General features: G+C 44.3%; 1 protein-coding gene across 4 annotated transcripts in view; it reads left to right on the top strand.

Moving 5' to 3' along the window:
* gbe1b (glucan (1,4-alpha-), branching enzyme 1b) overlaps positions 1-27,239 on the top strand; it is a 666,883-nt gene that overhangs the window by 132,851 nt on the left and 506,793 nt on the right. For all 4 annotated transcript variants that reach the window (XM_068041301.1, XM_068041300.1, XM_068041299.1 and 1 more), the window contains exon 3: positions 19,889-20,004. In XM_068041301.1, coding sequence (XP_067897402.1) covers positions 19,889-20,004 — 116 coding nt within the window. The remainder of the gene's footprint in view (positions 1-19,888; positions 20,005-27,239) is intronic.

Here is a 27,239-nt window from a genome sequence, read left to right as displayed (position 1 = left end):
CTGTTGGTGCTTCTCTAAATCTGGCCTTCAACGTCATAGGCCCTAAGCCTAAACCCCTCTTGCCTCTCTACCTCTTTTTCCTCCTTTAAGCCACTCCTAAAAACCTACCTGTTTGTCTGTGCTTTTGGTCATCTGTCCTAATATTTGCCTATTTGACTGTGTCAAATTTTGCTTTTTAACGTGCTTGTGAAATAAAGGCCGGCTACCCGACAGGACCCGACAACATGGGTCGGGTTGGGTTGCCCTTCCGGGTTTGGTATTCGGGCTGGGTCAGAGACACTCTATCACAGGTAAGTGGCTCCAATGCTAATTTAATTTTTGGGTGAGAAAGGTGGTTTGGTTACAGTCATTGGAGAGGGTTTTGATAAAGCAGAGTAACTCATCTCCTGACTCCCCAAAGCCTGTCCACCATCTACAAGGCACAAGTCGGGAGTGTGATGGAATACCCTCCACTTGCCTGGGTTGATGCAGCTCCAACAATACTCAAGAAGCTCGACACCATCCAGGACAAAGCAGCCTGCTTGATTAGCAGTGTGTACCATCTACAAAGTGCACTGCAGCAACTCGCCAAGGTTCCTTGATTAGCACCTTCTAAACCTGCAACCTTTACCCCCTCGGAAGGCAAGGGCAGCAGGCGCATGGGAACAACGCCACCTGCAAGTTCCCGTCCAAGTCATAAATCATCCTGACTTGGATCTGTTTCGCTGTTTCTTCACTGTCACTGGGCTAAAACCCTGAAATTCCCTCCCTAATAGCAGTGTGGGTGTACCTACACCACATGGACTGCAGCAATTCAAGAAGGCAGCTCACCATCACCATCTCAAGGGCAAATGTGAATATATATGAACAAGGAGCAGAAATAGACCATTTGGCCCCTCTAGCCTGCTCTGTCATTCAGTAAGATCATGGCTGATCTGTTTGTGTCTCGAAATCCATACTCCCATCTACCCCCAAGAACCTTTGATTACCTTGCTTAACAAGGATCTATCTACCTCCACTTTAAAAAAAATATTCAATGATCCCGCTTCCACCACCTCTGAGGCAGAGTTCCAAAGTTGCACAACCCTCTGAGAGAAAAAAATTTCTCCTCATCTCTGTCCTAAAAGGGCGACCCCTAATTTTAAAACAGTGCCCCATAGTTCTGAACTCACAGGAGGAAACATCCTTTCCACTTCACCTTGTCAAGACTGTTCAGGATCTCAATCAAGTCTCCCCTCACTCTTCTAAACTCGAGTGAAAACAAGCCCAGTCTGTCCAACCTTTCCTCATAAGACAACCCGTTCATTCCAGGTATCAAATCTAGTAAACCTCCTCTGAATTGCCTCCAACGCATTTACATCCTTCCTTAAATAAGGAGACCAAAACTCGGGATGTGCAATAAATGTTGGCCTTGCCGGCGATGCCTTCATCTCACGAATGGAAAAAAAAATATGCGGGCCTAAAAGGCTAAGTTTCCTGGGCTATAGTCACGTTGTAATGAACACTGACGTGTACTACACTGAAGATGGAGGATTGAACTCCATATAGTTGCCTTCCCCTTCAATCAATCTGCCTGTGCTGACCATCCTAGTGGAATGCAGGAATCTTTACTATTGGTTAAGTACCATCTCTGTCTTTCACCTTTCAAGATTGCATGTGGACTGTTTACTCATGAGTTACAGGAACTTTGGAACAAGATCATGATTGCAGTTCTGAAAGCACTTCGCTGTGCTCTATCTTCTGGACGCTTCACATTCAGTTTCACCAGCTAATAAACAGAGGAGGGAATTCTGCTCACTCACTGCAGCTTAATATGAAGCCTGTACCATAAGGGGAATTACTTTTTGCTTGGATTGATGGAAAATTTTGTGGCCAGTAATGGTGTCTGGCTGACTTGCTGTAGTTTAATCAGTTATTGGTGCTGGCATTCCTCGTTGATGTCTAGGCCCAATCATTTGACTTATCTTGGATTGATAGAGTTGCAATTACATTTCCAGTTAGTAGCCTCAAGACTTCGATTCTGCTCTGGGTTCTGAAGCTTCAGAATGTTGACTTCGGAGTTTCCCATTTCTACTCTCATTCACTCCTTGTGCTTTCCCTACCACCTTAGGAACATAGGAAATAGGAGCAGGAGTAGGCCATTCAGGCCCTCGAGCCTACTCAACCATTCAAATAGATCATGGCTGATCATCTATCGCCAGGCTATCCCCATAACCGTTGATATCTTTAATATCTAGAAATCCATCGATCTCTGATCCAACCCCCATGCCCTTCTCTCTCTTTCCCCCATCCCCGACACCTGAGTTGTGAAACTGAGGTCCCCAGTGACCCTGAAATTGTTTCGCATGACCATGATTTTCTAGTTCGTCTCCATCACAAGTTTATCTCCTCATGAAGCGGGGCAGTAAGTCGAAGAATCAGGCAGCGAGCCTATGGCTCTGAATATAACTGCTTTATAACGGTCCTTGTGCGGAGATGGATCTTTGCATTTTCAATTATGTAGCGAGCACGAACTCCTAATCTTCACAGAAGCAATATGTATGGTGTAAATGTCATTTTAAATCCTGAATTAGCAGTCAGGTTGTTGAACTTTGTGTATGATCCTGATGTAGCAACACTGCAAAATTAGCCTAATCTGCAATTTTCACCTCTGGCAGCTGGAGAGATAAAGTTGAAGGCAATTTCTTTTAACTATTTCTCTTTTCAGTTTTTCTTTTCTCTCATTGAATCATTCCCCACACCCTTCACTCACCCTTAAAAAAAAAAAAGCACCACACTGAAGTTTTGTTGTGTTTCGGGGAGAACCCCAAGTTGGAATTGCTGAAGCAAACTTTCCTGTGTCAGCTTGAGAGTTTGCTTGTGGCTTTCGCATATCAGTGTGTCACTTTTATTCTGTGAAGTGTATTAGAAGTTGAGCAAGTCAGTATATAGCTTATTTTATGCAAATAAAGCAGGCTATTGACTAAAATGAAGTACATTTTGGGATCATCCTGGATTAGACAGCTACTGCATCACAGTCACATCAACGAAATGGAGGTGATGATCTTTTGTAGTTCCATCTGTTACTAAGACCACAGATGGCAGATGCCATCCTTCCATGTTTTTCTGTATCATCATTGTCCTGTCTAATCCACCCCCGTCCTAGTCTTCTCCCTCCTCTCCTGGAGATGCTGCCTGAAACTCTCTGTTGTCCCGAATCATGGGATTCAGTTATTTATTAAATCAGAATTTTCTGAATAAAAGTTTTGCTACAGCTATACAAAGCCCTGGTTAGACCATATATGGAGCCCTGTGTATAGTTCTGAATACTGTACCTCAGAAAGGATATATTGGCCTTGGAGGAATGCAGTAGAGAGTTAGAATCTTACCAGATCTCCTAGGGTTAGGTTTAGGAGAGATTACATAATTGAGGTTTGTAGTGCCTGGTATATAGAGGTTAAGGGGTGATTTTGATTGTTTTTAGGATTTTGAAAGGAATTGATAGGGTACAAGAACACAAAAAATAGGAGCGTGAGTATGCCATTCAGCTGATGGCTGATCTCTTTGTGGCCTCAACTCCGCTTTCCTGTCTGCCCCTGTAATCCTTGACTCCTTTGTCGATCAAAAATCTATGTAATTCAGCCTTGAATATATTCAATGATGCAGCCACAACTGCTCTCTGGGGAAGAGAATTCTTCAGACTAACGACTCTTTGAGAGAAAAAATTTCTTCTCAACTCAGTCTCAAATGGGAGACCCCTAATTTTTAATCGCTGTCTCCTAGTTCGAGACTCCCCCACAAGGGATGACATCCTCTCTGCAAGTCCCCTCAAGATCTTATATGTTACAATAAGATCACCTCTCATTCTTCTAAACTCCAATGGGTATAGACCTAACCTGCTGAACCTTTCCTCATATGATAACCCCTTCATCCCAGGAATCAGTCGAGTGAACCTTCTCTGAACTGCTAATGCAATTCTATCCTTTTTTAAGCAGACCAAAACTATACGCAGTGCTCCAGGTGAGGTCTAACTAAGGTCCTGTACAGCTGTAGCAATACTTCCTTACTTTTATACTTGATTCCCCTTGAAATAAATGCCAACATTCTATTTGCTTCCTAATCACTTGCTGTACCTGCATACCAACTTTTTGTGATTCATGTACCAGGACATCCAGATTCCTCTGTACTGCATAGAGTTCTGCAGTCTCTCTCCATTCAAATAATATACTGCTTTTCTATTCTTCCTGCCAAAGTGGACAAGTTCACATTTTCCCACATAATACTGCATCTGCCAAATATTTGCCCATGAACTTAACCTATCTAAATCCCTTTTCAGACTCTTTATGTCCTCTTGACAGCTTACTTATCTTTCCTACTTATCTTTGTGTCATCAGCAGATTTAGCTACCGTACATTGGGTCCCATCATCCAAGTCATTGATATAGTATATCATATGATGTAAATAGTTGAGACCCTAGCACTGATCCCGGTGGCACACCACTAGTAACCCATTTAGGTCAAAACCCAGGCCAAAAATAACCCATTTATCCCTACCCTTTGCTTCTTTTTAGCTAACCAATCCTCTATCCATTATAATATGTTACCCCCTGCACCATGAGCTCTTATTTTGTGTAGTAACCTTTAATGTGACACCTTATCAAATGCCTTTGGAAATTCAAGTACACCACATCCACAGGTTCCCCTTTATCCCCTTTGCTTGTTACTTCCTGAAAGAACTCTAATAGATTAGTCAGGCATGATTTCCCTTACACAAAATCATGTCGGCTGTGCCTGATTGTATTATGATTTTCTAAATGTCCTGCTATTACCTCCTTAATAGTGGATTCTAGCATTTTCCCTATGGCTAACTGGCCAAGAGTTTCCTGCTTTCTGTCTCCCTCCTTTCTTGAATATAGTGGTGCATTTGCGATTTTCCAATTCACTGGGACCCTTCTGGAATCTAGAGAATTTTGCAAGATTACAAACAATGCATCCACGATCTCTCCAGCCACTTCTTTTAGGACCCTAGGATGCAAGCCATCGGGTCTAGAGGACTTGTCAGCCTTTAGTTCTAACAGTTTTCCCAGTACCTTTTCCCTAGTATAAAAACAAAATACTGCAGATGCTGGAAATCTGAAATAAAAACAAGAAACGCTGGAAATACTCAGCAGGTTGGCAGCCTCTGTGGAGAGAGAAGCAGAGTTAACGTTTCAGGTCAGTGACCCCCCCCTTCAGAACTGAGTTTCATCTTTTCCCCAGTGATTGATTGATCCTCCCTCCCGTTTACCTCTTGATTTTCAACTATTCTTGGGATGATTTTTGTGTCTTCTACAGTGAAGACAGACACAATACCTGTTCGAGACTTCCACCATTTCCTTGTTTTCCATTATTAATTCCCCAGTCTCACCCTCTAAGGGACCAAGGCTCATTTTAGTTACTCTTTTCCTTTGTAAATAGTTGAAACTCTTAGTGTCTTAGGGGGACAGAGGGAGACTAATTTCTGGCTTTCTCTCATACTCGAATTTCTCCCTCATTTTGTTTCTCCTAATTCTTTGCTGGTTTCTAAAATCTGTACAATCTTCTGACCTAATCTTCGCAGCATTATAGACCTTTTTTCTACTGCTCCTTTTATCCCATGAGTTTCAATTTTATTAACAAACCTAATGTCTGTTACTTTATCACATGCTTTTGAAAGTTGATACACATTAACAGCGCTGCCCTCATCCATCCTCTGTTACCTTATCTAAAAGCTCATCAAAACCCCTTCCGCGCTCTGCCCCCCTTCCGCGCTCTGCCCCCCCTTCCGCGCTCTGCCCCCCCTTCCGCGCTCTGCCCCCCCTTCCGCGCTCTGCCCCCCCTTCCGCGCTCTGCCCCCCCTTCCGCGCTCTGCCCCCCCTTCCGCGCTCTGCCCCCCCTTCCGCGCTCTGCCCCCCCTTCCGCGCTCTGCCCCCCCTTCCGCGCTCTGCCCCCCCTTCCGCGCTCTGCCCCCCCTTCCGCGCTCTGCCCCCCCTTCCGCGCTCTGCCCCCCCCTTCCGCGCTCTGCCCCCCCCTTCCGCGCTCTGCCCCCCCCTTCCGCGCTCTGCCCCCCCCTTCCGCGCTCTGCCCCCCCCTTCCGCGCTCTGCCCCCCCCTTCCGCGCTCTGCCCTATACGTTAAGTAGCTACAGCGTCTTTCCAAAATGAAAGTGATTGCGTATGCAGAAAATGTTCCCCAGAATGAAGACGGATTCATAAGAAAAAAAAAAGCACTCATCAGTATAGACCCCAAATGGTCTATCTCTTATTTTGAGATTGTGTCCCCTGGTTCTAGACCCCCCCCAGCCAGGGAAAACATCTTTCCTGTATCAACCTTTTTGAGCCCTGCAACAATTTTGTATGTTTCAATGAGATCACCTCTCATTCTTCTAAACTCCAGAGGATATTTAATCTTTCCTCATAGGACAATCCCGCCACCCAGGAATCAGTCTGGTGAATCTTTGTTGCATTTCCTCTAAGGAAGGTATATTCTTCCTTGGGTAAGGAGACCAAAACTGTACACAGTACTCCAGGTGTGATCTCACCAAGGCTCTATACAATTACAGCAAGACCTTCTTACTCCTGTACTCAAATCATCTCGCAATAAAGGCCAAAGTACCATTTGCCTTCGCAATTGCTTGCTGCACCAGCATGTTAGCTTTCAGTGACTTATGAACAAGGGCATCCCCAGGTCCCTTTGCACATCATCACTACCCACAGCATTGTTGAGTTGAGGTCTCCTTTCAAAGATGTTTACTTGGTATTCAGAGCCAGTCATTGCATTGAAAAAGGTTGTCATATTTTTTATAGTGTTGCGACCAAGGCGGGAGGAGTGCACTATTTATTTTAGTCCCACTTCTCCACAGGTCACAACATATATTTAAATTTTCCCACTTCCCACAGAGGTGAGGTGAGAGTGACTTCCCTTGACATCAAGGCAGCATGTGACCGAGAGCGGCATCAAGGAGCCCTAGCAAAACTGGAGTTGATGGGAATCGGGGAAAACTCTCCGCTAGTTGGAGTTGTACCTAGCGCAAAGAAAGATGATTGTGGTTGTTGGAGGTCAATCATCAGCAGCAGGACATCACTGCAGCAGTTCCTCAGAGTAGTGTCCTCGGCCCAACCATCTTCAGCTGCTTCATCAATGACTTCCTTTCATCATAAGGTCAGAAGTTGGGATGTTCGCTGCTGATTGCACAATGTTCAGCACCATTCGTGACTCCTCAGGTTCTGATGCAGTCCGTGTAGAAATGCAGCAAGACCTGGACAATATCCAGGCTTGGGCTGATAGGTGCAAGTAACATTCGCGCCAAACAAGTGTCAGCAATGACCATCTCCTGTTGACATTCAATGGCATTATGATCACTGAATCGCCCACTATCAACATTAGGGGGACTACCATTGACCAGAAACTGAACTGGAGTAGCCATATAAATACTGTGGCTACAAGATCAGGTCAGAGGCTGGGAATTCTGCAACTCTGCCTCCTGACTCCCCAAAGACTATCCACCATCTACAAGGCACAAGTCAGGAGTGTGATGGAATGATCCCCACTTGCCTGGATGGGTGCAGCTCCAACAACACTCAAGAAACTGGACACCATCCAGGAGAAAGCAGCCCGCTTGATTGGCACCCCATCCACAAACTTTTCTCTCTCGGGGTTCATATGTCTTCAGTGGATTCCGAAGCTGGTGAGAGCGAGGTGAGAGTAGACAGGAGAGATGGCAGCAAGCCAGCCAGGAGAGGTCCTCACAGCCTCACAGCTCCAGCGACCCGTGTTCAATTCTGGGTACTGCCTGTGTGGAGTTTGCAAGTTCTCCCTGTGTCTGCGTGGGTTTCCTCCGGGTGCTCCGGTTTCCTCCCACATGCCAAAGACTTGCAGGTTGATAGGTTAGTCGGCCATTATAAATTGCCCCTAGTATAGGTAGGTGGTAGGGAAATATAGGGACAGGTGGGTATGTGGTAGAAATATGGGATTAGTGTAGGATTAGTATAAATGGGTGGTTGATGGTTGGCACAGACTCGGTGGGCCAAAGGGCCTGTTTCAGTGCTGTATCTCTAAATTAAACTAAACTTTTAGTCCAGGAGCAAACAGCTTTGAGTTCAAATTCGCTTTCTCCAATTTAAAACTCCCCTAGTTGGCCAGCAGGTGGTCATGTGACCAACTAGTTTGACCAGATCTCTTGTGTATTGGGAAGCAGGGACTGGTTCCTTTGTTCCAACACTGTCTGCTAGTATCCAAAAATATCTTTCCAGTCAGGTGCTTGGGAACCCCTTGTAGTAGGCCTTCTTTTCTTCCCAGCTTAATTTAATGTTCATGTGGCGAAATATATGTGCCTCAATCAAATGCCACAAGATCAGATGGCAGGTTGTTCAACCTTGCCCGTCTTAGAGCGAAGACCAAAGTGCGGAAGGTCCTCATCAGGGAACTCTTTGCTGACGATGCTGCATTAACATCCCACACAGAAGAGTGGCTGCAGAGACTCATTGACAGGATTGCGGCTGCCTGCAACGAATTTGGCCTAACCATCAGCCTCAAGAAAACGAACATCATGGGACAGGACGTCAGAAATGCTCCATCCATCAATACAGCGACCACGCTCTGGAAGTGGTTCAAGAGTTCACCTACCTAGGCTGAACTATCACCAGTAACCTGTCTCTCGATGCAGAAATCAACGTGCATGGGAAAGGCATCCGCTGCTGTGTCCAGACTGGCCAAGAGGGTGTGGGAAAATGGCGCACTGACATAGAACACAAAAGTCTGAGTGTATCAAGCCTGTGTCCTCAGTACCTTGCTCGATGGCAGCGAGGCCTGGACAACGTATGTCAGCCAAGAACGACGTCTCAATTCATTCCATCTTTGCTGCCTCCGGAGAATCCTTGGCATCAGGTGGCAGGACCGTATCTCCAACACAGAAGTCCTCGGGGTGGTCAACATCCCCAGCATATACACCCTACTGAGCCAACGACGCTTGAGATGGCAGGATCCCCAAGGACGCTTTGTACAGCGAGCTCGTCACTGGTATCAGACCCACCGGCTATCCATGTCTCCGCTTTAAAGATGTCTGCAAATGTGACATGAAGTCCTGCGACATTGACCACAAGTCGTGGGTGTCATTTGCCAGTAATTGCCAGAGCTAGCGGACAGCCATAAAGGCCGGGCTGAAGAGTGGCGAGTCGAAGAGACTGAGCAGTTGGCAGGAAAAAAGACAGAAGCGCAAGGAGAGAGGCAACTGTGTAAAAGCCCTGACAACCAGTTTTATCTGCAGCGCCTGTGGAAGAGTCTGTCACTGTAGAATTGGCCTTTATAGCCACTCCAGGCACTGCTTCACCAACCACTGACCACCTCTAGACGCTTACCCATTGTCTCTCGAGACAAGGAGGCCAAAGAAGAAGAATCTTGGCAGGTGGGGGCCTGCATGGCACCTAGTTCTGGACTCACCCACAAGAGGAAACATCCTCTCCACATCCCCCTTGTCTAGACCGTTCAGGATTTTATAAACTTCAATCAAATCTCTCCTCACTCTTCTAAACTCCAGTGAAAACAAGCCCAGTCTGTCCAACATTTCTTCATAAGACTACCTGCTCATTCCAGGTATCAGTCTATTAAACCTCCTCTGAACCGCCTCTAACGCATTTACATCCTTAAATAAGGAGGCCAAAACTGCATACAGTATTCGAAATGTGGCCTTGCCACCAATGCCCTGTATAATTGAAGCATGATATCCTTACTTTTATTTTCAATTCACCTGTAATAAAAGATAGCATTCCATTCGCCTTCTGTCTCGCGTAGTAACTTTTTGTAACTCGTGCACTAGAACACCTAGATCCCTTTGCACTTCAGAATTCTGTAGTCTATCTCCACTTAAGTAGTACTCTGCTTTTTTGCAAAGTAACAGTGGTGACCATTTTGGAGATAATGACCATAATACAGTTAGTTTTAGCATGGAAAAGGATGAAGATAAAACAGGAGTAAAAGTTCTGAGTTCTGAAGAAGGGTCACTGATCTGAAACATTAACTCTGCTTCTCTCGCCATAGATGCTGCCAGACCTGCTGAGTGTTTCAAGCATTTCTTGTTTTTATTTCAGATTTCCAGCATCTGCAGTATTTTGCTTTTATTATTAAGTAAAAGTTCTAAATTGGGGGAAGGCAAATTTTACGAAACTGAGAGGTGACCTGGTGAAAGTGGACTGGATACAGCTACTTGAAGGAAAATCAGTGGCAAACCAGTGGGAGGCATTCAAAAGTGAGATACTGCAGGCACAGTATTGGCATCTCCCCACAAAGATAAAGGGTGGTACTGCCAAATCTAGAGCCCCCTGGCTATCTAGAAGCTTACAGGGAAAGTTAAAGCAGAAAAAGAAAGCTTATTGCGATCACAAAAATCTTAATACTTTAGAAAGCCTAGAGGAGTATAGAAAGTGCAGAGGTGAAGTAAAAACGGAAATTAGAAAAGCCAAGAAGGGACATGAAAAATTATTGGCAGGTAAAATCAGGGAAAACCCAAAGATGTTTTATCAGTACATTAAGAGCAAGAGGATAACTAAGGAAAGGTTGGGCCTATCAGAGATGTACAAGAAGACTTATGTGTGGATGCAGAAGATGTGGGCAGGAGTCTTGATGAGTTTTTGTCTCTGTCTTCACAAAGGAGAGTGATGATGCAGACGTTGTAGTACGAGAGGAGGAGTGTGAAATATTGGATAAGATAAGCATAATGAGAGAGGGACTACTAGAGTGTCTGCCATCCTTGAAAATGGGTAAATAGCCAGGGCCGGATGGATTGCATCCCAAGTTGTTAAAAGAAGCCAGGGAGGAAATAGAAGATGCTTTTAGGATTATCTTCAAATCCTCACTAGGTACAGGTGAGGTACCAGAGGATTGGAGATCTGTGAACATTGTACCATTGTTCAAAAAGTGTGTGAGGGGTAGGCCAAATAATTATAGGCTGCTCAGTCTGACCTCTGTGGTGGGTAAATTATTAGAATAAATTCTGAGGGACAGGATAAACTGCCACTTAGAAAGGCACGGATTGATCAGGGATAGTCGGCGTGGATTTCTTAGAGGAAGGTCATGTCTTACTAACTTAATTGAGTTTTTTGAAGTAACAAGGTGGATTGATGAGGGTAGTGCAGTGGATGTGGTCCACATGGATTTTAGTAAGGCATTTGACAAAGTCCCGCATGGCTGATTGGTGAGTAAAATGAAAGCCCATGGGATACAGGGGAATGTGGCAGGTTGAACCCAGAATTGGCTCTGACAGGAAACAAAGGGTAGTAGTGGACAGATGTTTTTGCAAATGGAAAGCTGTTTCCAGTGGTGTTCCACAGGGCTCAGTGTTGGGTCCTTTGCTGTTTGTGGTATATATTAATGATTTGGACTTAAATGTGGAGGCATGATTGGGAAATTTGCTGATGACACAAAAATTGGCCGTGTAGTTGATAGTGAAGAGGATAGCTGTAGACTCCAGAATGATATCAATGGTTTGGTTGAGTGGGTAGAAAAGTGGCAAATGGAATTCAATCCAGAGAAGTGTGAGGTAATGCATTTGGGGAGGGCAAATAAAGCGAGGGAGTACACAATAAACGGGAGGATATTGAGAGGGGTAGAAGAAGTGAGAGACCTTGGAGTGCATGCCCACAGGTCCCTGAAGATGGCAGGACAGGTAGATCGAGTGATGAAGAAGACATATGGAATGCTTTCCTTTCTTAGCCGAGGTATAGAATACAAAAGAAGGGATGTAATGCTGGAACTGTATAAAATGCTGGTTTTATCACATGACTAACTGGCTCTTGTAGAGAATTTGAACTTCCAACTAAGGATGTTTAGAGTTTAAGGTTTAATAAATTTCATCTTTTTTAAACCAAAGAAAGCCTGTTGGTGCTGTTTATTTGCCTTATAATTGGAAAGTTGTGAACAAGGATTCACAAAGGGGGAACTCAAAACACAGTGTGGTTAAAATTAAACCCTGTTACAATAAGACCAGGTAAAGCTAGCAAAAGACCCCGAGACACATTTCTCACCTGGTCGTAACATTGCTCTGGAGAGAGTATAGAGGAGATTTACAAGGATGTTGCCTAGGCTTGAAAGCTGCAGCTATGTGGATAGGCTAGGGTTGTTTTCCTCAGAACAGAGAAGGCTGAGTGGTGACTTAATTGAGGTGTACAAAGTTATGAGGGGCCTAGATAAAGTAGACAGGAAGGACCTGTTTCCCCTAGCGGAGAGGTCAATTACAAGGGGGCACAGATTTAAGGTGATTGGTAGAAGGATTAGAGGGGACATGAGGAAAAACATTTTCACCCAGAGGGTGGTGGGTGTCTGGAATTCGCTGCTAAGAACGGTAGTGGAGGCAGAAACCCTCAATTCTTTTAAAAGGTAGCTGGACATGCACTTGAAGTGCTTTAACCTGCAAGGCTATGGACCAGATGCAGGAATGTGGGATTAGATTGGGCGGCTAGTTTTTTCAGCCGGCAAGGACACCACGGGCTGAATGGCTGCCTTCTGTGCCGTAATCTTTCTATGGTTCTGTTTGCCACTCTCCAATCCTGTGGCACCTCCCCCGCATGCAGGAAGATTGGAAGATTATGTTGACCCACATTTCCTTTAGCAACCTGGGATGCAAACCATCTGGACCAGGTGACTTATCTACCCTCAGCATAGCCAGTCTTTTTAGTACCTCCTCCCTCTCAATGTTTACTCTATCCATTGCCTCTACTCTCTCCGCTTCTACCGATATTTTGTCGATTCCACTTCCTTGGTGAACACTGATGCAAAGTACTCATTAAGTATATGAGCCTTGCCTCTGCTTCTAAGCATATATTACCCTTTTTTGTCCCTAATAGGCCCCACTCCCTCTTACTACCCACTTACCAATTATATGCTGGTAGAAAATCTTTGGATTCCCTTTAATGTTGACCGCCATTCTATTCTTATTCTCTCTTTGCCTGTCTTATTTGCCTCTTCACCTCCCCTCTCAACTTATTGTATATGGCCTGGTTCTCACTTGATGAGTTTACCTGACATGCATCATACACCTTTTTTTTTTAGTTTCATCATAATCTCTATGTCCTCTGTCATCCAAGGAGCCCTGTTATTAGTTCACTTGCCTTTCACCCTTGTTTGAATGTACCTAGCTGTATCTGAAGCATTTCTGCTTTCAAGATAACCCATTGTTCCTATACAATTCTTCCTGCCAATCTTTGGTTCCATTCTACCTTGGCTAGATTATTTCTCATTTCATTGAAATTAGCCCCCTTCCAAGGTAGATGTTCTACCTTATTTTGTTCCTTGCTTTTTTACATTATGAATCTAAACCTTATGATACAATGATCACTCTTACCAAGTGCACCCCCACAGACACTTGGTCCACCTCATTTCCCAGCACCAGATCCAGCAATGCCTCTTTTCTAATTGGGCTGAGAACATAATGGTTAAGGAAGTTCACCTGAACACATTTGAGGAATTCTCCCCCTCCTTATCCTTTAATTTAAAATTATCTTGATCGATGTATCTTAATGTGACCCCACTATTCAAAAAGGGAGGTAGAGAGAAAGCAGGGAATTATAGACCAGTCAGCCTGACGTCGGTAGTGGGGAAAATTCTAGAGTCCATTATCAAAGATTTTATAGCAGAGCACTTGGAGAACAGTCAGACGACTAGAAAAGATCGGATGTCCACCAAAGCTACTAAGTATCATCACTTCATTCCATGACAATATGAAAGGCACAGTTCAACATGGCTCCTCATCAGACCCCTTTCCTATCCTGAGTTGCGTGAAACAGGGCTGTGTTCTCGCACCCACACTTTTTGGGATTTTCTTCTCCCTGCTGCTTTCACATGCGTTCAAGTCTTCTGAAGAAGGAATTTGCCTCCACACAAGATCAGGGGGCAGGTTGTTCAACCTTGCCCGTCTAAGAGCGAAGTCCAAAGTACGGAAAGTCCTCATCAGGGAACTCCTCTTTGCTGACGATGCTGCTTTAACATCTCACTGAAGAGTGCCTGCAGAGTCTCATCGACAGGTTTGCGGCTGCCTGCAATGAATTTGGCCTAACCATCAGCCTCAAGAAAACGAACATCATGGGGCAGGACGTCAGAAATGCTCCATCCATCAATATTGGCGACCACGCTCTGGAAGTGGTTCAAGAGTTCACCTACCTAGGCTCAACTATCACCAGTAACCTGTCTCCAGATGCAGAAATCAACAAGCGCATGGGAAAGGCTTCCACTGGCCAAGAGAGCGTGGGAAAATGGCGCACTGACACGGAACACAAAAGTCCGAGTGTATCAAGCCTGTGTCCTCAGTACCTTGCTCGATGGCAGCGAGGCCTGGACAACGTATGTCAGCCAAGAGCGACGTCTCAATTCATTCCATCTTTGCTGCCTCCGGAGAATACTTGGCATTAGGTGGCAGGACCGTATCTCCAACACAGAAGTCCTCGAGGCGGCCAACATCCCCAGCTTATACACCCTACTGAGTCAGCGGCGCTTGAGATGGCTTGGACATGTGAGCCGCATGGAAGATGGCAGGATCCCAAAGACACATTGTACAGCGAGCTCGCCACTGGTATCAGACCAACCGGCCGTCCATGTCTCCGCTTTAAAGACGTCTGCAAACGCGACATGAAGTCCTGTGACATTGATCACAAGTCGTGGGAGTCAGTTGCCAGCGTTCGCCAGAGCTGGCGGGCAGCCATAAAGGCGGGGCTAAAGTGTGGCGAGTCGAAGAGACTTAGCAGTTGGCAGGAAAAAAGACAAAAGCGCAAGGGGAGAGCCAACTGTGTAACAGCCCCGACAAACAAATTTTTCTGCAGCACCTGTGGAAGAGCCTGTCACTCTAGAATTGGCCTTTATAGCCACTCCAGGCGCTGCTCCACACACCACTGACCACCTCCAGGCGCTTACCCATTGTCTCTCGAGATAAGGAGGCCAAAGAGAGAACTTGGAGAACAGTGGTAGAATTGGACAGAGCATGAATTTATGAAAGGGAAATCATGCTTGACAAATCTACTAGAATCCTTCGAGGATGTAACTAGTAGAGTTGATGAGGGGGGGCCAATGGATGTGGTTTATTTGGATTTTCAGAAGGCTTTCGACAAAGTCCCACATAAGAGATTAGCATATAAAATTAAAGCGCATGGGATTGGGTGTAGTGTATTGCGATCGATAGAAAATTGGTTGGCAGACGGGAAACCAAGAGTGGGGATAAATGGGTCTTTTTCCGAATGGCAGGCAGTGACTAGTGGGAGACTGTAGGGATCGGTGCTAGGACACCAGCTATTAACAATATATATCAATGATTTAGATGAGGGAACTAAATGCAATATCTCCAAATTTGCAGATGACACAAAACTGGGTGGGAGGGTGAATTGTGAGGAGGATGCAGAGAGGCTTCAGGGTGATTTGGACAAGTTGAGTGAGTGGGCAAATGCATTGCAGATGCAGTATAATGTGGATAAATGTGAGGTTATGCAGTTTAGTAGCAAAAACAGGAAGGCAGCTTATTATCTGAATGGCTATAAACTGAGAGGGGGAATATGCAACGAGACCTGGGTGTTCTCGTACACCAGTCGCTGAAGGTAAGCATGCAGGTGCAACAGGCGGTAAAAAAGGCAAATGGTATGTTGTCCTTCATAGCGAGAGGATTCGAGTACAGGAGCAGGGATGTCTTGCTGCAATTATACAGGGCCTTGGTGAGGCCACATCTGGAATGTTGTGTGCAGTTTTGATCTCCTTATCTGAGGAAGGATGTTCTTGCTATAGAGGGAGTGCAGTGAAGGTTTACCAGACTGATTCCTGGGATGGCGGGACTGACGTATGAGAGGAGATTGAGTCAGTTCGGATTATATTCGCTGGAGTTCAGAAGAGTGAGGGGGGATCTCATAGAAACCTATAAAATTCTAACAGGACTTGACAGGGTAGATACAGGAACGATGTTCCCGATGGTGGGGGAGTCCAGAACCAGGAGTCATAGTCTAAGGATACGGGCTAAACCATTCAGGACTGAGATGAGGAGAAATTTCTTCATCCAGCGAGTGGTGAGCCTGTGGAATTCGCTATCATAGAAAGCAGTTGAGGCCAAAACATTGTATGTTTTCAAGAAGGAGTTAGATATAGCTCTTGGGTTTAAAGGGATCAAAAGATATGGGGTGAAAGCGGGAACAGGTTACTGAGTTGGATGATCAGCCATGATCATAATGAATGGCGGAGCAGGCTCGAAGGGCTGAATGGCCTACTCCCCCTATTTTCTATGTTTCTATGATATTAAAGTCCCCCAAAATCACCACTCTATTCCCTGCAGATTTGCTCCTCTATCTCACTATTTGGAGGCCTACATAATACCCCTAATACTGTTATACCCATTTTGCTTCTCAACTCTAACCAAGTGGATTCTGTCCTTGCCCCCAATGGAGATCCTCCCTTTCCAATGCTGCAGTGTTTTCTCTAATCAGTACTGTCCCCCCACCTCACTTTTGTCCTTCCCTATCTTTTCTGAACAATTTATATCCTTGTCTATTAAGCACTTAGACTTCACCATTTTAAAGCCAAGTTTCCGGTATTGCCACGACTTCATATTCCCACATTGCTATTTGTGCTAGCAGCTCACCAACCTTATTCACCACACTTAGTACAGTTACACACATGCATTGTAGTCCTGACTTTGCATTCCTCATAGTCCTCCTCAGTCTGCTCCCATCTCATATGGAACTACTCTGTTCTCTAGTACTGTCTAACACACTCATCTATGCACTTTATTCATCTTTTCTACTTTTATATGCTGGTGCCCATCTCCCTGCAGATTTAGTTTAAACCCTCCCCAACCCCACTAGTGAATCTCCCCGCGAGGTCATTGATCGCAGTCCAGTTGAGGTGCACCCGTCCCTTTTGGACAGGTGCCTTCTGCCCCAGAACTGGTCCCAATTCCCCAAGAATCTGATGCCGCCTCTCCTGCACCATGTTTCGAGCCATGCATTGATACTCCCTATCTTCCTATTTCTATTCTCGCTAGCACGTGGCACTGAGAGGAATCCAGAGATAATTACCTTCGAGTTCCTACTCTATAACTTCCATCCTAGCTCCTGAAAATCTGACCGTAGGACTTCAATACCTGTGCTATAAATGACTCTGTGACTCTAGGGGTGACATAAAGAAAACATTTACACAGCAAGTTGTTGTGATCTGGAACACCCTGGAACAGACTTAATGCTAACTTTCAAAAGGGAATTGGATAAATATTTGAAGGAAAACAGTTTACAGACTATGGGGAAAGAACAGGAGAATGGGTCTAACAGAATAGCTCTCCCGACAATGCACAGGCACAGTGAATAGCTGCCTCCTATGATCTATGATTCTAAGTACCTTGGGTTACTCTCCTGTGCTCAAGGTGCTATATAAATGCAACTGCATTCCTTTCTTTTGATTACTCCTTTTCTTTCACTCCAATCTTTCTGATGGGTGAACAATTGATGCTGCCTGGGTTTACGCGTGAGTATGTGAAATAAGTTTGGGACAGTCTTAACCCAGGCTTGGCGTAGGAGTTCACAATTTTGTACAACCATGGATGTGCTTACAAAAAAATTGAGGCCACAAGGAACATTGGAATAAAGAAAACACCATGCCCTTGCAGCAGGAAATGGTCTCCTGGGTTGTGGGTAAAATGGATTGCTGGGACATTTTAGACAGCTCCATTCGTGGTATTGGTTCCTGAAATGAGAGTTCCAAGTTACTCCAGGACTATTCAGAAGTGTCAGAACAACTCCATACTCCTCCTCCTCCTCAAAATGCCTGATCTTGCACCCTCCATCTTTACTTTGGGTGCTAAATGTGAGGAGTTCATACAATTTGTTTTCAAAATAGTGCCCTATGCCTTCTCAAGCCCCTCTGCTTTGCCCTTCCTTCTACCTGCGCTCTGTAGTTTCTCCCTACCTCAGGTTTCATCATATGTCTCCTTTTAAACGCCAACTATCTGTTCCCTCACTCCCTTCATCCCAGTTCCTGCATATTCACCTCCACTTCCTGGCCCATTCCAAGTCTCCATTCTGGTATCTCTCTAACATTACTTGTTAAGTGCCTCCACCTCTCCTCAATCTGCGTCCAGTGCTTCATCATATGAGGATTGATTTCTCAAACCCTTCCCTTGCTGGCCTTCCTGCTTCTACCCTTGCATTTCTACTAATGTTGAATTCTGCTGCCTGAATCATCTTCCGTACACTATTGTTACGAAGCTGCACTGATGACTTGTGTCCTCTTGGATCGATTTTAGACTCATCCTCCTAGTCTTAAAGCACTCCACGGCTTCGCTGCATTGTATGTGTGTGATCTTCTCCATCGCTAAATACCGTTCACGCACTCTGCTTCTTTCCCCGTTTTCTCTGCACCGCAATTGGAGCTAATCTACTGGTGACTGAGCCCTGCTCTCTGGAACTCTCCCCACCTTGCTCCGTTACCTCCTTCCCTGCCTTCAGAAGCTTCCTTTAAAAACTCAACCATGGTTTCAGTCTCCTTCCCCTTTCCCCACATTCATCCTTTCCTGCTTGATGCCCACTTCTTGCTCTTGGAGAGCTTTTTTTTGTGTGTGTTGTGTAAATATAAATTGTTTTGGGACGCACTCATTAAGAAAGTATCCCATTGCCTTATACTTGCTGGCTAGATCAGTTCTGGTGTGATGTATGTCAGTTTCACGCTTTAACATTTGAAGGCAAAGGTTTTCTTTGAAATAATCATGGAATCTTACAGCACAGAAGAGGCCATTCTGCCCATCCTGCCTGTACCACCTACTTGAAAGAGTAATCCAGTTAGTCCCACTCGCTTTCCCTATGACCCTGCAAATTTTTCCTGCTTGAGTATTTATCCAGTTCCACATTTGAAAGTTACTATTGAATTTGCATCTGCCACTAACAATAGACGATCGTTTCCTGGATTGTTCCAGAATGCTGAGAAAAGGACTGGCCTCTTTTGGAAGAGCCATTGCTTGTTGAGTTTGGGCTGAGTTGGCAGCACAGGTTATGTATTCAAGTGGCTGTGATTGTAGAATTGCTACACACAATTTCAAGAATTGCAGCTTCTGCAGTTGTGGAAAATTGCTCCATTGCTACAAACTTTGAGCAAAAGGTTTGGTGTGATGTATATGAATTTCATTGCCAAATCCAGCAAGAATTTTACAGTAACCTGAGTTGGTTGCCAGACCCTCCAAATGTTTTTTTTTGCACATTCTCTGTGCCCACTCTTGTTTAGTTCCTACAATCACTCTCTTAAACTGTTCTTCCTCCTCCAAGAAAAAAAAGGAAGAACTTGCATTTCTGTAGCACCTTCCACCACCCCTGGATGTCCCAATGTACTTTACAGCCAATAAAGTCCTTTTTGAAGTTCAGGCACTGTTGTAGGAAATGTGGGCCAATTTGCGTACAGCAAGATCTTAGAAACAGCAGTAATAATTGCCAGATTATCTGTATTTGTGATGTTGGTTGGGGGATAAATATTGACCAGGACACTGGGAGAACTCCCCTGCTGTTCTTCAAAATAGTGGTCGTGGGATGCTTTATGCCCACCTTAAAAGGGCATATGCAACCTCTATTTAATGTCTTACCCAAAAGACAGTAACCATCTCCCCACCCAGTACTGCACTGGGACATTACATGCTCAAGTATCTGGAGTGGGACACGAGCCCACAAATATCTGACTCAGATATGAGAGTGTTACCTACTGAACCATGGCTGACATCGAAAATTTTTAAGAGTTTTTGAATTTTTTTTTTCATAAGAGTTGACCCAGTTGCTACTTCTCAACTAACCCCGCCTTCTCTCCTGCTCTTCTACCTCAGCTGTATTTCAGTATGGGTTTTGGGCAATTCATTTAAGTTTTTTGATAACCATATAAACATTATGTGCTGTGTGAGATTGTAGTAACACTGTACTTTTCCTCTAGACGGCTGGAACACTTCTTCACATCATTACAAAGAGTTGCAGTTTGGGAAATGGGAGCTGCACATCCCACCCAGAGCTGATGGTTCATCCCCTATACCCCATGGATCGAAGCTTAAGGTGAACATTTTACATATGTAGTTTCACTTGAAAAGAGTAATGCTTTCAATGTCAATAATCAGCTTTGTTAGTTTAAGATTTTTGACGCACTGCTTATTTGCGAAACATAATTGAGTGTTTTTCTGTATGCAGTAGCTTTTTTCCAAATGGGTAGTGCAGGAGGAGAGGAAACTGAGCTCAGTGTAAAGACAGGAATTGTTGTAGAAGAATTTTTTTTGAAGAAGAAGTCAAAGTTAATTCCCTGCAGTGCTTAATTTCTCCAGCAGCTCTGTTCTGCAGAGTAATCAAATGTTGATTTACACCCGGTAACTCCGCAGCCCAAGGGGTTTCTGATCCTGCAGTTCCGGTTATTTTCAGGGAGTTGTGAACATTCTAGGTCAAGTACAGTTCATGACTTTAGACAGCTTTGGGGAAGGAAAGCATTGTTTTCCACATAAAGGGTAGTGGATATCTGGAACACCCCCCCAAAAAGCTGTCGAGGCTTTGGTCAGTTGGAGCTTTCAAGACCGAGATTGATAAAACCTTTGTTGGGCAGAGGTAATAAGGGTTATGAAACACAGGCAGATAGATGGAGTTAAGATACAGATTTACCATGCATTCATTGAATGGTGGAACAGGCTCATGGTACTGAATGACCTCCTGCTGTTGCTATATTCCTAATCCCGTCACTTCTGTTTTCCCCCATGCAGCATCTAGCCATTACTCAAATAGGTCCTGATGCTGTTTTCGGGCCACCTTTACCTCATAACCTGTTGGTTAACTTGTGTGTGAGGAAGTGTTCCCCATCCTCCTGTCCCCAAACCTCAATAAATTCTCTGGCCTATGTTTTGTCCATTCTTACCCATTGGGATGGACCAGCTGTGTCCCTGCCTCACTGATACCAACAAATGATGAGTGTTAGGGAACAGTTGTGAGAGTCATTTCCAGTGACGAAATATCACGTGATCACGGCCCAGCCTTTACAGGCCCTGAGAAGAAGCTGCTGTTGATTACAAGTTTTGGGTAAGGATCAGCGGACTTCCTTTGAATGCACTTCTTTTAACCAAATTATTTATATTTTTTTATTTTTATTATTTTTATTTTTATTTAGAGATACAGCACTGAAACAGGCCCTTCGGCCCACCGAGTCTGTGCCAACCAACAACCACCCATTTATACTAATCCTACATTAATCCCATATTCCCTACCACATCCCAACCATTCTCTACCACCTACCTACACTAGGGACAATTTACAATGGCCAATTTACCTGTCAACCTGCAAGTCTTTGGCTGTGGGAGGAAACCGGAGCACCCGGCGGAAACCCATGCGGTCACAGGGAGAACTTGCAAACAACTTATTTTGCTCTTTGCTTCACGCCACTTTCCAGTTGAAGTGGTTACCCACCATAGTGCTGTTAATGTTCCGAATTCACTGTGGCTTATACTTGGGCAGCTTTGTAGGCCAGCAGCAGCAACATTGGACTGAATGCATGTTCATGACAAAGAAACAGTACAGTTGCCCTAAAGTCACAACCTTGATTCTGACTCTGGGTGTGTACCTTCTCCAATATTTGCAGAGAATTGGTACAAGCCTGTAGTTTAAAAACAACTGTAGGAGTTTACACAGGTAAGGTTGAGGCCACGGAGGAATTTGAATACAAGAATGAGAATTTTAAAAATCAAGGTGTTCAGTATGTCGGTCAGACTAAAGGACACTATTTTGCCTCTGGAGGCAGGGAACTGAGCTACCCTGCGAGGCATCCTGTGCTTCTTCAGCAAGAACAAATTGCATTTATATAGAACCCCCGATAATGTAGTAAAAATGTCCTCGGGTGCTTCACAGGAGCGTTATCAGACAAAATTTGCCATGCAGCCACGAAAGAAAATGCTAGAATACCAGGAAAGTTTGATCAAAGAGCTAGGTTTCAAGGAGCATCCTAAAGTAGGAAAAAGAGGTGGCAGGCGGAGAGGTTTAGGGAGGGAATTCCACAGCTCAGGACCGAAGCAGCTAAAGGCACGGCCGCCAATGGCAAGGCGATTGAAATCAGGGAGGTGCAAGTGGCTGGAGGAGGTTACACAGGTAAGGTTGAGGCCATGGAGGAATTTGAATACAAGAATGAGAATTTTAAAAATCAAGGTGTTGGTGGACTTGGAACCAAAGTAGGTCAGTGAGCCTAGGCTTCAGGAAAAAATGCTGCCTCGTTTGTATTGCAGCAATGCTTTTGGAGGTGTCATACTCATGAAAAGTGCAGTGATGAAAATACAGAATAAAATGGAAGAGTTATAAAAAAAAATTAGAACTATTTTAAAAGACTGGTACTGTTAGGGCGGGAGGAGTGTACTTTTAATTCAGTCCCACTTCTCGCAGGCCACAGCATATCAATACATTTTCCCACTTACTGAAGCGGCCAATTAGATACTCTGTTCGTCTCTGAATAAAGCACACCAACCAGGTTTCTTTAATCAACAACAAAATTAACTTTATTATAAAATTAAGTCTTAATCAATAGTGATGTAATCTATATACGAATTGAGATATTAAAGCTCCTTATTTTTCCTAGCCCTCATGCACATGCACATACATCCAAAAAACAGTTAATTGGGGGAAAAAAAGGGATTTTTGTTTACAGCTGTTTCATAGGAATGAAAGGAATAAGAAAAAAAACTTAGTCTGTCATGATCTGGAAGGAAGTTCTTTGGTTTGGTGAGGTGTCTCAAAGTCGAATATTTGGATGCTACTCTAAGTCTTTCCAAGCGAGGTTGATGAACAGTCTGTGATGGGTAGGCGTTCAAAGAACTTAAACAGTAAAAGGCTTCACATAAGGTCTTCCATCAGGTGTGCAGCAACAAGCATCTTCTTGGGTCTTACACCAGCAGTATAACAGTAAAAGGTTTCTTCCAATATTCAGGATTTCTTAAATCCAGGAGGCAACAGTACAGCTTAATGCAGGAATTCTTCAGCAACAGGAGGCAATAGGAATCTGCCACATTCGGAATACAGGGTTTCTTCTCAAACCCTCAAACTTCTGCAAACAGCCCTCATATTATCAAAATGGGGCCATCAAAAGCTATTGTACAGCCCATTAGGAACTGAAACCTAAAGTCACATGGGCAAAACTGACATTTAATGAGTTTACCTTTAAAGGTAATGCTTTTGAAGGACAAGAAGTCTTTTCCAGTTCACTCATCAAGTCATCAACATCAGTCTGGTCTCTACACACGGTCAAGATTGAAAGCCATATTGAATTCCAGTGCAAGACTCAGAGAGAGAAAGACCAGGTCCAGCTAACACTGTTGAACCCTGCTAAGGCAAGTTGAAGCCAACTGCAGCAGAGAAAAGAGAGTTCCTTTGAAACAACTGCTCCTCCTGTGAAAATGGAATTAAGAAATCAACACCTCTTACCCTTTCCTTTCTTTTTATCTTCTGTTGTGTGTGCCTGTGAGAATGAATGTGTGCAAGAGTGGTGTTGCTGACAGTCGGGCGATGAATATTGTTCAATAAATATTTAATCTTCTGTTTTAAACTTGAGAAAACCTGTCATTTTCTTTTTATTTGGCCAACAAAACACAGGGGCTGAAACACTAATTTAAACAAAAAAGCTGTCTGTGGTCACTTGGGAAGTGAGCAGTGAAAACTAGCCTCGCCATCACCTACCTGGCCATGACAGAGGTTAGATTGTAGTATGAAGGATGTTAAAGGAACCCTAAAGGACACCTAAAGACCCTCTGACCCATCCAGCCTTTCCCACACAATGTTGGTAATTTGTGTATCACGATACTCTTCAACCCACCTGATGCAGTGTGATCTCCCAGGAGAGGCTAAAAGCCCAGGCCAATTTGGTGAGAAAGATCTAGGAAATTCCTTTCTGATCACTTTGATGACCAAAACTAGTCCAGGAGATCACTCTGGCCCTGAATTCTTTGCATACCTATCATTTGTCAGAGGTGATCTTTGCCCCAATCAGAAATAGCTCCAGCTCTTGCTAGAAGCAGTTCAATGAATCTCCATTCACCACATGAGCCAGTAGTCTGTTCCGGAAGTCCATTATTCTCTGGGGAAAAAACCATCTCCTAACATCTAAACTAGATTAAGCTTTATACAAATTAAAATTGTGACCCCAAGTCCCTCTATTGTATTTAATTTATAAACCTCGGTCAACGAATCCATATGTCTTTCTTTTCTTCTTCTTCTTTCTTCTTTCAGATATGTCTACGCTTCTGTAAAGTGTAGTCTCAGCTCTTTGAGCCTAACTTGGTAACTAACTGAAATTAGTCAAGTTGCCCTCCTCTGCATTCTTTCCAAAGCATCAATAACACCTACCATGTGAGGAGACTAAAACAGGACACAGTATTCAATTGAGGCCTGACTGGGGTTTTGAACAAGGACAATATAGTATGCAATGTCCTGTAGTCAGTTGTACTGTAAATGCACCCCAATGTCCTGCTCACTCTATTGCGTCATGGCATTGCTCTTGAACCTCTAGAGATCTATGCCCTAGAATGCCCAGGTTTCTTTCTCCATCTGCTTTAATGCTTTTCCCTCAAGGGTATATGTATGTTGAGCATGTGCATAATGGGGCTCCTGGGAGCCAGTGGATGTTGTTTATTTGGACTTTCAGAAGGCTTTCGACAAAGTCCCACATAAGAGATTAGCGTGTAAAATTAAAGCGCATGGGATTGGGGGTAGTGTATTGCGACGGATAGAAAATTGTTTGGCGGACAGGAAACAAAAAGTAGGGACTAAATGGGTCTTTTTCCGAATGGCAGGCAGTGACTAGCGGGGTACCGCAGGGATCGGTGCTAGGACCCCAGCTATTCACAATATACATTAATGATTTAGATGAAATTTGTAAAACAACATCATCTTATGTTGGGTGACCCTAATATGTTTTTATGGAAAACACCGCAAACAGCTTCCAGACAAAAGCCGATGATATGAGATCTGGGCGTACAGGTCCACAGGTCACTGAAAGTGGCAACGCAGGTGAATAAGGTAGTCAAGAAGGCATACGGCATACTTGCCTTCATTGGTCTGGGCATAGAGTATAAAAATTGGCAAGTCATGTTGCAGCTGTACAGAACCTTAGTTAGGCCACACTTAGAATATTGCGTGCATTTCTGGTTGCCACACTACCAGAAGGACGCGGAGGCTTTGGAGAGGGTACAGAGGAGGTTTACCAGGATGTTGCCTGGTCTGGAGGGCATTAGCTATGAGGAGAGGTTGGATAAACTCGGATTATTTTCACTGGAACGACGGAGATGGAGGGGCGACGTGATAGAGGTTTACAAAGTTATGAGCGGCATGGACAGAGTGGGTATTCAGAAGCTTTTTCCCAGGGTGGAAGAGTCAGTTACTAGGGGACATAGGTTTAAGGTGCAAGGGGCAAAGTTTAGAGGGGATGTGTGAGGCAAGTTTTTTACACAGAGGGTGGTGAGTGCCTGGAACTTGCTGCCAGGGGAGGTGGTGGAAGCAGATACGATAGCGATGTTTAAGAGACATCTTGACAAATACATGAATAGGAAGGGAATCGAGGGATATGGGCCCCGGAAGTGCAGAAGGTGTTAGTTTAGGCAGGCATCAAGATCGGCGCAGGCTTGGAGGGCCGAATGGCCTGTTCCTGTGCTGTACTGTTCTTTGTTCTTTGATATCCATGTCTGTTTAGTTATAGTGCTATCACATTACATCCTGTGCTCATGAGTGCTCTGATTCAGTGATTCCGTTGCTCTGCTGATTTTGCCAGCTCACAGCTTTCCCCACGTCAAACTCTACACAGCAAAGCAAACAACCCAAATGGCAGAACGTATTTTTTCAGCTTGTTTGACAGAATTGAAATTGTCCTCTGTATGTCACCTACTTCAGTTCTCCTCCCCCAGCTGTTGCTCCTCCCTCAGATTTTCTGTTTTGAACATCAAGCCAGGTTATTAAATGTGAGCAGATATAGGCAATTTGTCGAATCACTGCTGGCAACATTTTACATTTCTGTGTATTTAAAATTAAGAAGCAGAATGCTAGTCATGTTTTGACGTCCATATTCAGACTCACCAGCTCCCCCACACATTTGGCAGTTGTCTTGTGCCGAGGGATTGCATGCGTTAACCTTAGTAGACCATACTTGGAGTACTGTGCACAGTGCTGCATTATTATGGAAGATATTTAGAGTCACTGGAGAAGGTGCAAAAAAGATTCACAGGGATGTTACAAGCACATACTTATCAGGATAAGCTGAACAAGCTTGAGGCTCTTTTTCTAGAAAAAAAACTGAGTGGAAGCTAAAGACAATGTATTTGAATGTAGGAAGCATTCACAACAAATTAGATGAACTAATAGCGCAGATAGAAATATAATAGCCATTGTGAAGATGTAGTTGCAAGGTGACCGAGATTGGGAATTAACTATTCCAGGATACTTGACCTTTTAACGAGAGAGGCAAAATGGAAAAGGAGAAGGGGCTGCCCTGCTAATAAAGAATGGGATAATGCAGTTGAGAGAAAGAATGTTAGTTTGAAAAATCAAGATATAGAATCAGAAGCAACAAGGGGCAGAAAACAGTCATGCGAGTAGTTTAGTTTTAGTTTGTAACTAGTAGAATAGATAAGGGAGAACCAGTGGATGTGGTGTAGTTGGATTTTCAGAAGGCTTTTGATAAGGTCCCACATAAGAGGCTAGTGTGCAAAATTAAAGCACTTTGGATTGGGGGTAATATACTGGCATGGATTGAGCTTTGGTTGACAGACAGGAAACCGAGAGTAGGAATAAACGGGTGGCAGGCAGTGACTAGTGGGGTACTGCAGGGATCAGTGCTTGGGCCCCAGCTATTCACAATATATATTAATGACTTGGGTGACGGAACTAAATGTAACATTTCCAAGTTTGCAGACGACACGAAGCTGGAGGGGAAAGTGAGCTGTGAGGAGGATGCAAAGAGGCTCCAATGTGATTTGGGCAAGTTGGGTGAGTGGGCAAATGCATAGCAGATGCAGTATAACGTGGATAAATGTGAGTTATCCACTTTGGTTGTAAAAAGAAAGGCAGATTATTATCTGAATGGTGATAGATTGGGAAAGGGGGAGGTGCAACGAGACCTGGGTGTCCTTGTACACCAGTCACTGCAAGCAAGCATTCGGGTGCAGCAAGCAGTTAGGAAGGCAAATGTTATGTCGGCCTTCATTGCAAGAGGATTTGAGTACAGGAGCAAGGATGTCTTACTGCAGTTATACAGGGCCTTGATGAGACCACATCAGGAGTATAGCGTG

This window comes from Heterodontus francisci, chromosome 10, assembly GCF_036365525.1.
Source record: "Heterodontus francisci isolate sHetFra1 chromosome 10, sHetFra1.hap1, whole genome shotgun sequence".
Taxonomy (NCBI): Eukaryota; Metazoa; Chordata; class Chondrichthyes; order Heterodontiformes; family Heterodontidae; genus Heterodontus; species Heterodontus francisci.
The sequence above is the reverse complement of the archived record's forward strand: the minus strand, read 5'-3'. Positions and strand labels throughout refer to the sequence as shown.